At 36.4% G+C, this 17,245-nt stretch overlaps 1 protein-coding gene and 1 long non-coding RNA gene across 2 annotated transcripts; both read right to left on the bottom strand.

Moving 5' to 3' along the window:
• Positions 1 to 10,815: 10,815 nt before the first annotated feature.
• On the bottom strand, positions 10,816 to 11,473 carry LOC132040745 (uncharacterized). Its single transcript, XR_009410759.1, has 2 exons — positions 11,244 to 11,473; positions 10,816 to 11,144 (listed from the first exon to the last, which is right to left on the bottom strand). It is a non-coding gene; the product is annotated as an uncharacterized LOC132040745 (long non-coding RNA).
• Positions 11,474 to 11,538: 65 nt separating this feature from the next.
• Positions 11,539 to 15,233, bottom strand: LOC132039356 (extensin-2-like). Its single transcript, XM_059429852.1, has 2 exons — positions 13,837 to 15,233; positions 11,539 to 12,893 (listed from the first exon to the last, which is right to left on the bottom strand). Exons 1-2 carry the CDS (start codon positions 15,119 to 15,121, stop codon positions 11,539 to 11,541), a joined length of 2,640 nt encoding a protein of 879 aa, XP_059285835.1. The 5' UTR covers positions 15,122 to 15,233.
• Positions 15,234 to 17,245: the final 2,012 nt, after the last annotated feature.

The raw sequence follows: 17,245 nt of genomic DNA, 5'->3' as shown, positions 1-17,245 counted from the left end.
CCAAAATTAGATTACATTGTGAATCATCTAAATAGAACTACTTCAACCTAATTAGAAACTTCACTTCACCTAATTAGTACTACTTTATAAAATTACAAAACTAATACATAGACAAATCTTCAATGTTTTTGACCACTCCAACTCTTTTTGATATAACTTTTATTTTATCTTGGGAACTAAAAATACTGCTTAGGGCAATGTTTAGATAAATTTAGTAATTCCTTCTGGGGGTTATCGGTCCGTATACAAGTGTTAACGAATTATCAAACTTATCGAGGTTAGTGTTAACCATTTTCCTTTAAGTGTGTGTGGGTTCGGGTTTGCATTCAAATGGTCAATGCTTATTGTCTAGATTTGCATTGAAATGGTAGTTGCTATTTTATATTTTCCATTGAATGTTTGTTAGTGTTAACATGTTGAATAGGCAACCATTACTAACTGGTATAACGTATTGCTTCACAAAGTCATCATAATCATATTCAATATGCTAACCAAAATTAGATTACATTGTGAATCATCTAAATAGAACTAAACCTAATTAGTACTACAACCATTGTTAATCATCTAAGTACAACTTCACTTCAACCTAATTAGTACTGAAAATTACATAGGACACTAATACATGACAAATCTTCAATGTTTTTGACCACTCCAACTCTTTGGGATATAACTTAATTACTCAATATAATTTTAGAAACTAAAAGTCTCATTTTGAATTATGTTTAGTTATGTTTAAGTTATGCGTATAAAATAATTTGTCCAGGTTGAAAGTTTGCCTTACAAATAAATTTGTTAACGAATTATCAAACTTATGGGGGAATAAAAAGCATATATGTTTTGTCATTCCAAACTATATTATACTATATATGTTAATTGTTAAACACCACGTTAGCACGAACCCATTGTCATTAACGTGAGATACTAACTACTATTCGCTTAATTCGAACAATTTATTGTTAGGTTTTTTATATATACTATATATTGATTTGTTAATTTCTTTGGGATATAACTTAATTACCACAAACTCAAGTGATATGGACGCAAAGTCTTCCTTTAAATTTAATAGCTTTTTTTGGACATATTTTCCCATATTATGTTAATTGTTGTTAATTTGTAAACCGAGATTAAGCATGAGTTGGAACAATATCAGAAGATTAAAATGTTATCTTTGGATAAATATTTAGTTAAAGAAAGTGGTAACTGTGAAACGTGCTTTCACCACAAGGATAGTTGTATTTACGTATGGCATTGCTAAAGAAGGAAATGTTGCAAAATGCAACAATTTTTTTTTTTTTTAATTTCGTTTTCTTTAAAAAAAAAAATAAAATTTGTTGCCGTGCAACATAACTTATATTTGGGTTTAAAAAAAAAAAAAATGCCATTTTGGTGTAATGGTATAAAAAAAGCCATTTTGGCTCCGGACTCTAAATTTGACACCAATTTTCATTTTAACACTTTCAATTGAGATCATTTATCATAAAATGTTTTATCACCCATTAAGATGTACTTATTAGACACATATTTCTTACATAACGGCAAACCTTGTTGATAGAGTGATCAACAAAATACTGAATTGAGTTCGAAGATAGGTGCCTCAAATTCAAGAGATCACAATTCGAACTGCAATATTATGGTTCAAATTTCAAAAGCCTCTTACCTACTATTGTGTGCCTTACCTATTTTGCTGTTAACTATGTGTAGGAAGAAATTATCTAATGCACTTGTAATTAACTTCAACATTTACCTCCATAGTTATCATATCTGAATTTATAATTTTAAAAGTAAGAACAATTTTCGTACTAAGAACTTTAAAAGTCGAACCATCGATTGTTAATGATAGATTTGCTTCTGCTTCCGCTCGAACAACCACAATAGAGCAGTGTGTGTCTTAATACTCTCACACATAATTATCTAAAGTTCTAGATCTTCCTCCAAGTAGAGGTAGGGTCATTTGGTTAGGTCTACCATATGCCTCGAGTCATATATACTTTTTAAATATTTATGGTGAATTGAGATACATTAGGCTATGTATTGTTCTCTCAATTCAGCAAACATAGCGTCAACATATAAAAGGACTGCCACAACCCATTGAGATTTAAGTCTTTATCGTTCTGATTTGTCCGTTAAAAGCCCTTTTGTTAATACAACACCATCCAGACCTTAGCTGGGTAATTTTTATTAGAAAAAAATATGAGAAGGTCAATTCTACAATATTAATATTGGTGTACGTCGAGAGATTCTTGCTAATTTTGCATCACGTTAGTCGCGAAAGTGACATCTCACTAATAATTCAACATGCATGAAGAATATTTTTATGTAACATGTTCTTAAAAGGAAAAAGACAAAACCGTGAATAGAACCAAATTCATCTTTTTTTGATTTGGTGCACAAAGCACATGAAGATGCAAGAAACAAGTTGCTATAACTAAATGGAAAATGAATAAAGCCTTTGAAATATCAAAGTCAGGTACACCTCAAAGGACAACTAAACAATTATTTTCTTCCTATGAATAATTAATTAAGTTGTTGAAGCCACTTCCAACAAGAAGATACAATGACAACAACGTGCAAGGAGGCCACAAGAGAACAAGAAACAAATTGCTTCATGTTAACTGCTTTATGCCAATGGTGTTTGAAGCTTCTTGTCAAGAATCCAGCTTTAGTTTCTTGCCTTGAACTGAGATCTGAAGAATGATAAAAGAAGTACAATGTTAGAGCCTTTATTCAATTGTATAAGAAGAACAAAAAGTTGATCTCATAGAAAAAAGAAAAAAGTCACTTACTTAATTGGTTATGGAGAACAACTAAGCTCCTTTTAGAACTTAGTAGTGTGTTGGAGATGGTGGAGAAGCGTGAATGTATACTGGTGGAGGGGGTGATTTCACGGGTAGAAGGTGAATTGTAGTAGTAGGGGGGAGGAGGAGATTTTAATGGTGGAGATGGAGATTGGTACTCGTAGGGAGGTGGAGGAGAGGGTGACGGTGGAGGAGGTGACTTGTAGTAATAGGGTGGAGATGGTGACGGGGATGGTGGAGGAGGAGACTTGTAATATTAAGGCGGTGGAGCTGATAGTGATGGAGGTGGAGGGGACTTGTAGTAGTATGGAGGATGAGGAGAGGGTGATGGTGGTGGTGGAGACGTGTAGTAGTAGGGTGGTGGAGGAGATGGTGATGGTGGTGGTGACTTGTAATTAGGGGTGGGCGTTCGGTTTTTCGGTTCGGTTTTATCAAACTTCGGTTTGGTTATTTCGGGTTCGGTTTTTTGAAGGTGGACATGTTTGGTTCGGTTCTTTCGGTTTCGGTTTTTTAAAGTTCGGTTCGGTTTTTTCAATTTGGTTTTTTTAATATAATATTAGAAGCGATTCCATTGACACTAATTCATATTCTCAAAAGCAATAAAACATAAAACTGATAAAATTGAAATCAAAATCAAACAAACAGGATACACAAGAACAGAAAACTATAATCATGACATAGGATTACTAGGTGTTATATACATACCGTAAGAATAATTAAGAAAACACATAAAGGACATACATTAATCCTAAAGAGACATCCTAGTTACCTTTCTTTGTTAAGGATATTTGATTTTTTCAATTGAAGTGGAAAATTAGGGATATAAATGCAAAAGAGAACTTATTACAATTGGGTTTTTTTTGCTTTAAACTTAATGGGCCTGGACTATTTTAATTTTTTTTGGGTAATGTATTAAATTTCGGTGTGCGTTCGGTTTTTCGGTTCGGTTTTATCAAACTTTGGTTCGGCTATTTCGGTTTCGGTTTTTTGACGATGGACACCAAACACCGAACCAAACTAGTTCGGTTTGTTGAAGTTTCGGTTTGGTTCGGTTTGATTTTTCGGTATTTATGCACAACCCTACTTGTAATAGTTTGGAGATGAAGGAGATGGTGATGGTGGTGGAGGAGACTTGTAGTAGTAAAGAGGTGGTGGTGATGGCGAAGGTGGTGGTGGAGACTTGTAGTGGTATGGCGGAGGAGGAGATGAAGATGGTGGTGGAGGAGACTTGTAGTAGTATGGAGGTGGAGGAGATGGTTATGGTGGTGGAGGAGATTTGTAGTAGTAAGATAGTGGTGGTGATGACGAAAGTGGTGGTGGAGATTTGTAGTAGTAAGGTGGTGGATGAGATGGCGATGGTGGTGGTGGAGACTTGTAGTAGTATGGTAGAGGAGGAAACAACGATGGTGGTGGATGAGACTTGCAGTAATAGGAAGGTGGTGAGAGGGTGATGATGGTGGTGGAGACTTGTAGTAGTAAGGTGGGGGTGGTGATGGGGATGGTGGTGGAGGAGACTTGTAGTAGTTATAAGGAGGTGAAGGCGATGATGACGGAAGTGGTGGTGATTTATAATAGTATATAGGTGCAGGTTTTGGAGATGGTGGAGGTGGAGACTTGTGGTAATAAGGAGGTGGTGGAGTATACTCACTACTAAAAAAATGCTGAAAACCGACAAATTTTTTTTTGATATTTCCGACCTCACGAGGTCGGTTTATGAAAAAAAACGACCTCAAAAGTAGGTCGGGTATGGGCAGGTCGCAAATAATTAGCGACCTCATGAGGTCGGGAAAAAGCGACCACACGTGGTCGGTACATGATTCGTCCAAAAAAAAAAAAAGGAAAATTAACACACCTCATGTGGTCGGTATTAAATTATTACTTTTTCAGTATAAGCATTAACGACCACATGAGGTCTGTAAATTATATTAGTTTTTGTTTATTTTTTCAAGTTACCGACCTCGTGTGGTCGGTATATTGAAAATCTTATTTATTGATTTTTGTGTTTCCGACCACATGAGGTCAGTAACTATAAATTTATGAATAATGACAATCATGAACCGACTTCATGTAGTCGGGTTCTTTAAAATCTGGATAATGATATGAACACAACCGAGCTCATGTGGTAGGTTTCTTTAAAATGTGGAAAATGATATAAACACAACCGACCACATGAGGTCGGTTTCTTTAAAATACGAAAATCAAATTAAAATAACCGACCTCATGAGGTCAGTTTTCTGTAGAAAAATTGGCAGCATTCTACTACTTTTGCAGTTGCCCACCTACCAAAAATGAAAACCAATTCTATATTTAGCTGAACCAGCTCAAATAGGTGCCAACAATCCAACAAGCACATATAATAACATGCTACAACCCGCACTACATCAAATTCAATTCGAAACTACCTCAAAGATGAATCAAAATGTAATTCAACATTCACAAAAAACATTAAACTACTTCAACCTTTGCAAACATCCACAAAACATTATCGTCTACATGAAGTTAGTCTACAACATCAAACTACTTCAACATTCACAAACATCCACCAAACACTTTCACATTTTTACAAATCCACCAAAAAATTCATAAGTTAGTAAGATACTTAAAATTCAACCATGCCGTTGTGTGTTTGACACGTGCTCCCCATTATCATCACCACTACTTGGCTCATCTACAAGTTGGTGTTCTTGACCAACCTCTCGATATCGTGACCTAGATTGAGAATGGGGAGGTTGACGCTTGGAGCTACGAGCGTCATCAGGACAAAGGGGAATCCCCCTCGAAGAAAGTAATGAGTCTAATTGAGCTTTCATACCCGCAAATTGCTCGTCCCTCCGCCCATCCCTAGCCTCCGAGGCCTGTAACTGGATAGATAGCTCAACGATCTTCTGCTCCATGGCCATAACACTCGCTCTATCTGACGACCCGACATCATTGGAAGAACCTATGCCTTGCAGAGGCGATTGGAATTTACGAAATGCTCTATTTTCCATTCCATAAGTTGTGCCAAACCTAGTGGGGCCACCAACAGTCGCAATCCACAATTCATTCAATTGTTCATCTGTAGGCTCTGTGCCAGGTGGCAGACTGCTGCATAACTCAGCCCGTGATTGTTGAAATTGAATCTGAAATTGAACAAGGAAAATCAACTGTTTAAATGGCAAAACCAATATAAGGCACTATTTTATCGAAGCATATCTAAGTACAATTTTGAACTTGCACCCATTCTCAAAATCTGAAAATGGAAGGGAAAGCAATATAGAAATTACTACAATGATACTACATTACTGCTAAAGAATCAAACAGAGCACACAAAGGCCAATCATTGTATTCATATCATGGCCAATCATCGCATTCACATCATTAAAAGGTGAAGAGTTCACAGCTATCAATTGATGTAGTCAACAAATTCTTGTCAATAAACGTTCTAGACATCAACTGAGTAGAAAATGTTGTCACGATGACAACAACTGAAGCGACTTACAGATAGGAAAAACAATTTTGAGCTGTTAGAAACACTATTTTCATGCCGAACGGACTGCATTTCAAAACTTGAGCTAAAACACTACTTGGTACTTCTAGCTTCATGTGATGTAATATCATATTGTACAACAGAATGTTTTTTATTTCTAGGTAATCATTGTGTTTTTCTTTTTTCTTTTGGCTTTTCGCTAATTTGGTAGAACTCAAAAACAGTTGACTTAAGTTGCATATAAGGTTTCAATTGTGTGCAGTTCCAACATTTGGAAGTGACACAGTTATGCTCACCTTGGATATCTTGAACAAGGTCACTAATACAAGCAGAACCAACAGATAGTAGAACTTCCACAAATTCAGAACCAGCCATTTGATAAAAACACCAGCTTCACAGTCATATACTATTTTAGTGATGGAAAACAATCACTGAAGATGGACAATTTGCAAAAGTGGAGGTTCAGAAGCCAGCAATATAATGTCAAATATTTGCACAGACTAACCAATAATTTTGAAGGAGAAATAGAGGTTTCCTGCTTTAGCCTTTCAACTTAGAGTTGAATTCAGCTTCACATCCATTTAAAGAAGAGATGGTCTCAAAGTTTGAAAATTGGTCCTACTTTGCTAGATACCAAAACTAATCATGCTTGAAACAACTAAAATCTCATTAAGTCATGTTGCATGCAAGATGTTTGCATCCTAAAAAAGAACAAGTAATATATGAACTACAGAAAACTTAGTGCGCAGAGGATGATATTACGAGATGCATATACTCAAGCACAACAAAAATTGCATCACCGTATTTTCTCTCCACATATATTTTGGAGACTTGCCCTTACTACTGGTAGATCTCAAGTTTCTAAATTGTGCAAACAACATTACAGGCTTCCATACATGGAAGTTGTCCTGTTATCAAAGGAGAGAAATGGGTGGCTACAAAATGGATCAGAAATGAAGAACAACAGGATTAAATTCAAGCACTATTATCAATCTTCTGAGTTCTGATTTATCCAACTTTCCTTTTCCTCCCGTGGTATTATCAACTGATTGTTCCCTTGACTTCCTTCAAGGATCTTTTTTTTTTCTTTCATTTTTTCAATAACAAGTATCAGCATTCAGTAAGGATCTCCTGAGCTATACTTTATACAAATTGATGAAAACTAAAGCTGGACGGGCAGCAGTCAACATGTATATGACAAAGGTTTATAAAACTCTTATGGTTAGTTTTGTACATTTCTACAATAAAGGCAGATAATTCAAGGGTGTTGGAAAAAGTATATTTCTTCTTTGTACCAGTTTGATGGTGGAGATTTGTAAGAGTAAGGAGGTGGAGGCGACGATGACGGGGGTGGTGGTGATTTATAACGGTATACATGTGAAGGTTTTGGTGATGATGGAGGTGGGGACTTGTAGTAATAAGAAGGTGGTGGAGACTTAGTTGGTGGTGGCGGAGATTTATAATAGTAAGCAGGTGGTGGTGGAGACTTGTAAACATTTGTCGGGGTTGGAGGAGGTGGTGACTTATAAACATATGTCGGTGATGGAGGGGTGGAGATTTATAATATTATGGAACAGGTGTATGTTTGGGCTTTGTGCATTTCACAAAAGAAGTCTTAGAGCCATAAGCAAATGATTTTGCATAGAGTACAACTTCATAACGATTCTTTGACTTCACTCTAAGGTTAGCCCCCTTAATTCCCCAATGAAGATTTGTGGGAATATCACAGTTTGATCCCTTTGGAGCATTGTGGAGTTTTGCTATGCAAGCCTTTGCTCCATATTTGCGATATTCAAATCCTTCAACAGTAATGCTGAATTTTCCATTAATCTTGGAGGTACCATAACTCACACTTTTCTTGTCACCAGCTTTGCAAGTTACCTCAACAACAGCGCCTAATTCATAGAAAGGAGAAATAATACTTCAATTAATATTTAAGTGATTGAATTCTTATTAATTTTTAGAATTTACACAGTTGACCATGTAGAGAGTTTGCCTTACAACACTCAACCCCTTTATTTTCAACTCAAGAACCGACACCTCTTAATATAATTTTGAATGTTATACTCCAGAAGAATAAATTTTGTAATCATTACCTGATAAAATTTATTGACAGGTTGCATGATGAATTTTTCAAAAATTTCATCCTCAAAAAGACATATTAGTACGTGAGGCATATATATATATATATATATAGATAGATAGATAGATAGATAGATAGATCACATTATGTGAATATATAAAAATTTTAATGGATGCTAAGATCCAAATCTCAAGAAGACACTTCTAATGAATAGTAAAAATGCCAAGACTAAAAGATGTAAAAAAGTTAGTTAAATAGATTTACGGTGAACTAGAAATTAAACAAAGAGAGGACAAGGTGTAAAGTGTATATTATACCTTTGAGGTGCTTCTTAGCGTGAGACTTTTCTGGGTACTTCTTATCATAGCATCTAAAGCAGTAAACTTTTTCCACAACCTTGACTACAAGATGATGTGGGCCGCCACCATTAAACTTCATGTTAGCCGGAAAACACCACCACCAGCCCCCTAAATGTGGCTACAAAAATCTCCAAAAACTTGAAGAGTTGAAAAAAAAAAGGAGAAAGGCTTTGGTGTTTTAGTTGAGGAGTGATGTACAAAGTATTTATAATGGCATTTCATGAGAACTACTAGCTGGTATAGAGTTATCAATGAATGACCAATTCAATTAATCTGATTGATAATCAAAGACTAAATCTATCATTGAATTCTAAACAGCTAGGTTAATAATTTAACAGTTTTTTCTTATTAAAGTCCATTTCTGGATCACTTTGAATTTTCCATTCTACATCTTTAACAAGTAAATAGAAACATCCCATAAAATGGTTTAAAGCGAGTGCTAAATAAATATTTCCACTCCTCTTCCATTTTTGAACTCTTTGTTTTGACTCAGGAGAGTCAGATCTCACAATTGTTTGTGGTTTTCTATTTACAAATAGCTATTTATTGATTTTTTTTTCCGGATATCTTTTGCATATCATCAACAGATATCTTGGAACTTTTTTTTTTTTTTTTTTTGAGGTCTCGGGTTTGAGTCCTAAAAATGAAGAAATTTCTGATAGAAAGTGTTTCTCCTTTTAATAGGCCTTACGTAACGTGATTTTAGATTAGCCGAGCCCTTTATGGTTCAAAGTATGTTTGTTGAGTCTTGGTTCAAAGTCTAGTTTTTTTTTTTTTTTTTTTTTTTTTTTTTTTTGAAAAGGGTTCAAAGTATAGTTAATTTCAGAGTCATTTGGAAACTAATTTCTGTCATTTTCATTTAATACCACGTTAGTTTAGTTGTTTGCGGAGACTTGGTATGCACTACTACTAATTAAAAAGTTCACACATTTCTGAAGTGTTAAGTGCATGTAAGAGAATATTTCTGTCATGTTTGTTATATTACGAGGAGAATTGGATATTAGTTCTGACATATACTAATTCTAAAATTTACAAGCCGACATAAGTTCAATTATTTCCTTAATTAGCTGACTTTAATTTGCTCCCAAATTGTTACTAGTCTTTTTATTATTGTTTAATTTAATGTTCTTAATTTACAATTATTGTTTGTTTCTCTTTATTAGTAAGGATTAATACAATGATAGCTTGTTAAATTGGACACCAGTTTTCATTTTAACACTTCAACTGAGGTCATTTGTTATAAAATATTTCATCACCCATTAAAATGTACTTATTAGGCACATATTTCTTACATAACGATAACGGCACACCTCTTGACGGAGTGAACTACAAAATATCATTCTGAATTGAATTCGAAGATAGGTGTCTCAAAACTCAAGAGATCGCAATTCGAACTGCAATATTGTGATTCAAATTTCATAAGCCTTTTGACTACTAGTGCGCACCTTACCTATTTTGCTGTTAATTTTGCGTGGTAACAAATTATCCAATGCACTTGTAATTAACTTCTACATTTACCTCCCAATAGTTTGAAGGTCTTTGGCTTGACTGCTTGTAATGGTGCTCATTTGATAGTTAATAGATATGAACTCATACTTTTAAAGTACAATGATTTTCGTGTTAAGAACCTTAAAAATCGAATATATTAACTTTAAATTCTAGATCCGTCTCTGCTTCTGCTCGAACAACCTTGTGTGCATTAATACTCCCACACATATTTATCTAAAATTCTGGATCTTTTTTAGTAGAGGTAGGGTCATTTGGTTAGGTCTACCATATGCATCGACTCATATATACCTTTTAAACATTTTTGGTGAAATGAGATACATAGGCTATGTATTGTTCTCTCAATTCAGCAATGATAGAGTCAACATATAAAAAGGACTGCCATGATCCACTGAGATTTAGTTCTTTATCGTTACGATTCGTCCAAAAAAGACCCTCTTTATTAGTACAACACCATCCCGACCTTGGCTGGGTAATTTTTATTAAATACACATATGGAAAGGTCAATTCTACAATATTAATATTGGCGTAGTTGGAAAGATTCTTGCTAATTTTGCATCACGTCACGACTCACAATCGAGAGTGAACAAGACAAACTGTGAATAGAACAAAATTCATCTTTTATTGATTTGGTGCATAAAGCACATGAAGATACATAAAACAAGTTGCTATTTAACTAATGGAAAATGAATAAAGCCTTTGAAATATCAAAAGTCAGACACACCTCAAAGGACCAATAAACAATTATTTCCTTCCTATGAAATAATTAAGTTGTTGAAGCCACTTCCACCAAGAAGATACAATGATAACAATGTGAAAGAAAGCCACAAGAGAAGAAGAAACAAATTGCTCCTTGTTAACTGCTTTATGCCAATGATGTTTGAAGCCTCTCCTCAAATATCCATCATTAGTTGTTTGCATTGAACTGAGATCTAAAGAATGATAAAAGAAGTACAATATTAGAGCCTTAATTCAATTGTATAAGAAGAACAACCGGTAAATCGCATAGAAACAGAGAAAGAGTCACTTACTTAATTGGTTATGGAGAATGGCTAAACTCCTTTTAGAAATTAGTAGTGGGTTGGAGGTGGTGGAGAAGCGTAAATGTATACTGGTGGAGGGGATGATTTCACCGATTGAGGAGGTGAACTGTAGTAGTAGGGGGGAGGAGGAGATTTTACTGGTGGAGGTGGAGATTGGTAGTAGTAGGGGGGTGGAGGAGAAGGTGACGGTGGAGGAGGTGACTTGTAGTAGTAGGGAGGTGGTGAATGGTAGAAGGTGATGGTGGTGGTGGAGATTTTACGGGTGGTGGTGGCGAATGATAGACTAATATGGAGGTGGAGGAGATGGCGATGGTGGTGGTGGAGAATGGTAGTAGTATGGTGGAGGAGTGTGTGTTGGAGGAGGAGGTGATTTGTAAACATAGGTGGAGATGGTGGTGGTGGTGGAGGAGACTTGTAGTAGTACATATGTAGGGATTGGTGGTGGTGGTGATTTGTAGATGTAAGGAGGAGATGGTGGAGGAGGTTGTAGTAGTATGGAGGGTGGAGGAGATGGTGGGTGGTGGAGGAGACTTGTAGAGTAAGGTGGTGGTGGTTGGTGAAGGTGGTGGTGGAGATTTGTAGTGTATGTAGGGGTTGGTGGAGGTGGTGGTGGAGTAGACATAAGAGGTAGGTGGTGGACGACATAAGTGGGAGTTGGTGGTGGAGGAGACTTGTAGTAGTATGGAGGTGGAGGAGATGGTGATGGTGGTGGAGGAGACTTGTAGTAGTAAGGTGGTGGTGGTGATGGCGAAGGTGGTGGTGGAGACTTGTAGTAGTAAGGTGGTGGAGGAGATGGCGATGGTGGTGGTGGAGACTTGTAGTAGTAGGGAGGTGGGGGAGAGGGTGATGGTGGTGGTGGAGACTTGTAATAATAAGGTGGGGGTGGTGATGGGGATGGTGGGGGAGGAGATTTATAATAGTAAGGAGGTCGAGGCGATGGTGACGGAGGAGGTGGTGATTTATAATAGTATACAGGTGTAGGTTTTGGTGATGGTGGAGGTGGAGACGTGTAGTGATAAGGAGGTGGTGGAGACTTAGTTGGTGGTGGTGGAGATTTGTAGTAGTAAGGAGGTGGAGGCGAAGGTGACGGGGGTGGTGGTGATTTATAATAATATACAGGTGAAGGTTTTGGTGATGGTGGGGGTGGAGACTTGTAATAGTAAGCAGGTGATGGAGACTTAGTCGGTGGTGGCGGAGACTTATAATAATAGGTAGGTGGTTGTGGAGATTTGTAAACGTATGTCGGGGATGGGGGAGGTGGTGACTTATAAACATAAGTCGGTGACGGAGGTGGTGGAGATTTATAATAGTATGGAGCAGGTGTATGTTTGGGCTTTGTGCATTTCGCATAAGAAATCTTAGAGCCATAAGCAAACGGTTTTGCATAGAGTACAACTTCGTAACGATTCTTTGACTTCACTCTAAGGTTAGCACCCTTAATTCCCCAATGAAGATCTGTAGGAATGTCACACTTTGAATCCTCTGGAGCATTGTGGAGTTTAGCCTTGCAAGCCTTTGCTCCATATTTGCGATATTCAAATCCTTTAACAGTGACACTGAATTTTCCGTTGATCTTAGTGGTACCGTAACTCACAATTTTCTTGTCGCCAGCCTTACAAGTCACCTCAACAACAGCACCTAATTCACAGAAACAAGAAATAATACTTTAATTATTGTTACTTTAACCAATAGTTAGCCAATAATTTGTAATCAAAACAACCAAATGATAGCACGACAAACAAAAGTTGAAAGATAAGGTTTATGTCAAAACAAATTTTTATTAAGGCTTAATGCATATGCAGCCCCTGAACTTGTCCCTTTTTTCCATTTTGACACCTCAATTAAGTGTTGTTTATATTGAACCCCTGAACTCGTCCTCAAGTGTGTCTATCAAACCCTCTAAATATGATTTTTATTAGAAGCAAAAAATAAATTGTGGTAATGAAGGTAAAGTAATATTTTAGACGTGTGTGCAAGCAGATTCTTTAGGTCATAGAGGTGTCGGTTCTAACTTGGATTCCTTTTCTTTTCACGCTAAAAACGGTAAAATTGCTTTGCTAATCTTAGCTAAAAAATGGCATAATTAAATTAAAATATATATTAGCATGTTGCTACATTGAAGATATAATACTATGTAAGTGAATTGTGTTTGATAGACACCCTTGAGGGCGAGTTCGTGGGTTCAATAGGAACAACGCTTAGTTGAGGTGCCAAAATGAAAAAAAGGAACAAGTTCAGGAGGCTGCATATGCATTAAAAGTCGAGACTGTTTTCTGTGTAGGAAGTAAACTGTTTTGTATTTCTTACATAATTTATTGGTAGGTTGCCTGATGAATTTTTTAAAATATTGATTCTCAAAAGGCATTTTAGTGAAGGTGAGGCATACATCTTCTTACATCATATTATGTAAACATAAAAAAGTTAATGGATGCTAAGATCCAAATCCCAAGAAGACACTTCTAATGAATAGTAAAAGCGCCAATGCTAAAAGATGTAAATAGAAGTTAGTTAAATAGATTTACGATGAAATATTAGAAGAAATTAAAGAAAGAGAGCGTAAGGTGTAAAGTATATATTATACCTTTGAGATGCTTCTTAGCGTGAGACTTTTCTGGGAACATCTTATCATAGCATCTAAAACAGTAAACTTTTCCCACAACCTTGACCACAAAATGATGATGTGGAGGATAATAGTGAATAGGTGGTGGTGGGGAAGTGTAGTAGTATGGTGGAGGAGGTGATTTCTTGGGTGGTGGAGGAGAGCTGTAGTAGTATGGCGGAGGAGGTGACTTAGCTGGTGGTGGTGGAGAAGTGTAGTGATATGGTGGAGGAGGCGATTTCTTTGGTGGGGGAGGAGAGCTGTAGTAGTATGGCGGAGGAGGTGACTTAGCTGGTGGTGGTGGAGAAGTGTAGTGATATGGTGGAGGAGGTGATTTCTTTGGTGGTGGTGGGGAGGAGTAATAATATGGTGGAGGAGGTGACTTCTTGGGTGGGGGCGGAGAGTTGTAGTAGTAAGGTGGGGGTGGTGAAGACTTAGGGGGAGGTGGAGATTTGTAGTAATAGGGTGGTGGAGGTGAAGGTGATGGTGGTGGAGGAGATTTGTAATAGTAAGGTGGTGGAGGAGAAAGCGAAGGAGGTGGTGGAGATTTGTAGTAGTATGGTGGAGGTGGTGATGGTGAAGGTAGTGGTGGAGATTTATAATAATAAGGTGGGGGTGGAGACGGTGAAGTTGGTGGTGGAGATTTGTAATAGTAGGGTGGTGGAGGTGACGGCGAAGGTGGAGGTGGGGACTTGTAGTAGTATGGTGGAGGAGGTGATGGTGACGGGGGAGGTGGAGACTTGTAGTAATATGGTGGAGGAGGTGAAGGTGACGGTGGAGGAGGTGATTTGTAGTAGTAAGGTGGTGGAGGAGATGGTGATGGAGGTGGTGGAGACTTATATACATATGGTGGTGGTGGAGATGGTGTTGCAGGTGGTGGGGACTTATATACATATGGTGGTGGTGGAGATGGCGAAGGAGGAGGTGGTGATTTGTACACATAAGGTGGCGGAGGTGAAGGTGATGGAGGAGGTGGAGACGTATACACATATGGTGGAGGTGGAGAGGGCGAAGGAGGAGGTGGTGATTTATAGACATATGGTGGCGGGGGAGAGGGTGATGGAGGAGGTGGAGATTTGTACACATAAGGTGGCGGCGGAGAAGGAGAAGGAGGTGGTGGTGACTTGTATTCATATGATGGAGGTGGTGGAGAAGAATATACATAGGGGTCAGCCGACACTACATTAACAACAGCCAATATGGCCAATGCCACTAAGATTTGTGGCAAATGACGACCCCTAGCTGGGCCGCCATCGTTGAACTTCATGTTCACCGGAAAACACCACCACCAGCCCCCTAAATGTGGCTACAAAAATCTCCAAAAACTTGAAAAAATAGGAGAAAGGCTTTATTGTTTTAGTTGAGAAGTGATGATTTTAGGGGATTGAATGTCCAAACTATTTATAATGACATTTCATGAGAACTACTAGCTGGTATAGAGTTGTCAATGAGTGACCAATTCAATTAATCTGATTGATAATCAAAGACTAGAACTATTATTGAACTCTAAACAGCTAGATTAATCTAACAGTTTTTTCTTATTAAAGTCCATTACTGGATCACTTTGAATTTTCCGTTGTACTTCTTGAATAAGTAGTTACCTGCTGGCTGCTACACACACAATAAAAACAATATAATGCTTACGTGTAAATAGAAACATCCCATATAATGGTTTAAGGCAAGTGAGTGCTAATTTAAATATATTTCCACTTCTCTTGCATTTTGTACTCTAGCTTTGTGTTGTCTCATGAGAGTGAGATCTCACAATTATGTATTTATGTTGTTTGCTGTTTTCTATTTACAAATAACTATTCATTGATGTAATATCTTTTTGGAATATCTTTTGCATATTCAGTGGCGGACCTAGGATTTTTACCAAGTGGGTTTAATATATAAGAAATATATAAATAACCGTATATACATATATATTTTTTAAAAAAGTATTAAATATACATATATACAAAAGTTATTTTTCAACGAAGGTCTCAGTGAACCCACTTGAAACCACATAGGACCGCCCCTGTGCATATTAATGGATGTGGTGGAATTATGGATGAAATATTCTTCCACCCTTGATCAGATTTCAGATTCAAACTCTAAAAATGAATTATTATTTTTTTTGATAAGAAGCAATTTCCTTTATTAGGCCTTATGTAGTGAGAATTTAGATTAGTCGAGCCCTTTACGATGAAAGCTACATGGTTCAAATTAAAGTATGTTTGTTGAGTGTTGGTTCCTTGATGCTTGCAAAAATTATTCGTTGCCAACTGGAAATCGGAGACTAAATAACTTAATTTAGAATACGACATTTTCTTGAACATTAAAATGTTTCAATAATTACAAATGGAACTCCCAATGCAATTCTCCGTACTACAAGTAAGTTTAATACATTATTTAACTTCATATCTCTGGATAGTTAATTTCAGAATTACTTGTAAATTAATTTCTGTCATTTTCATTTAATACCACGTTAGTTTAGTTGTTTGCGGAGACTTGGTATGAACTACTACTACTACTACTCATTAAAAAAATTACACATTTATGAAGTGTAAGTGCATGTAAGAGAATATTACTATCATTTTTGTGTAATTACAAAGAATATTATTGGGTCTTAGTTCCGACATATACTAATTTAAATTACAAGCCGACAAATTCAATTATTTACTTAGTTGACTTTAATTTGCTCCTAAATTGTTGTCTTTTTATTATTGTTTAATTTAGTGTTCCTAATTTACAATTATTGTTTCTCTATATCAATTTTGATCAAGCTATGTAATGGGAACGGAGGATGATTGATGAACTTTTCAAACACATCTAAACTTCACATGTTTTCTAAGACGACTTTAATTTGTAAATTTATTTTACTTTTCTTATAGATTCATTGTAATAATATTTGAAAATGCATGTGCCTTGTGAATGATGAGATCAACTGCATGTGGAGGCAATATTTATAATTTTTTGCAGCTTTCTTTTGGTCCATGAACAATAAAGGGTAATCAAAAGCATAGAACAAACGAGAAATGACTTTTATCCCTTTAGGGCGCATTATCATGGAAAATTTTATATGAATTCAACCCCCCCCACCCCACCCCAACACACACACCCCAAACCAAAAAATAAATAAATTATTCTTTATGTTTGGTTGCAAGAAAATATTTTCCCCATGACCTTTCTCTCTTTTGGAAAAGTCATTTTCCTTCACAATTATAACTATTATGAATTTGCAATCAAAATTTTAAACATTAATTAGTCATTATTATCAATTTTTAATACTCGAAATTTCATCAATTCACTATATGATTTGTTGATATATATCAATATTTAATCCATGTTTTCTCGCAATATATTTCTCATTCTCCAACGTAACTAAACACCAACATCAAAATATTTT

The sequence above is a fragment of the Lycium ferocissimum genome, chromosome 12, assembly GCF_029784015.1.
Source record: "Lycium ferocissimum isolate CSIRO_LF1 chromosome 12, AGI_CSIRO_Lferr_CH_V1, whole genome shotgun sequence".
Lineage (NCBI taxonomy): Eukaryota > Viridiplantae > Streptophyta > Magnoliopsida > Solanales > Solanaceae > Lycium > Lycium ferocissimum.
The sequence above is the reverse complement of the archived record's forward strand: the minus strand, read 5'-3'. Positions and strand labels throughout refer to the sequence as shown.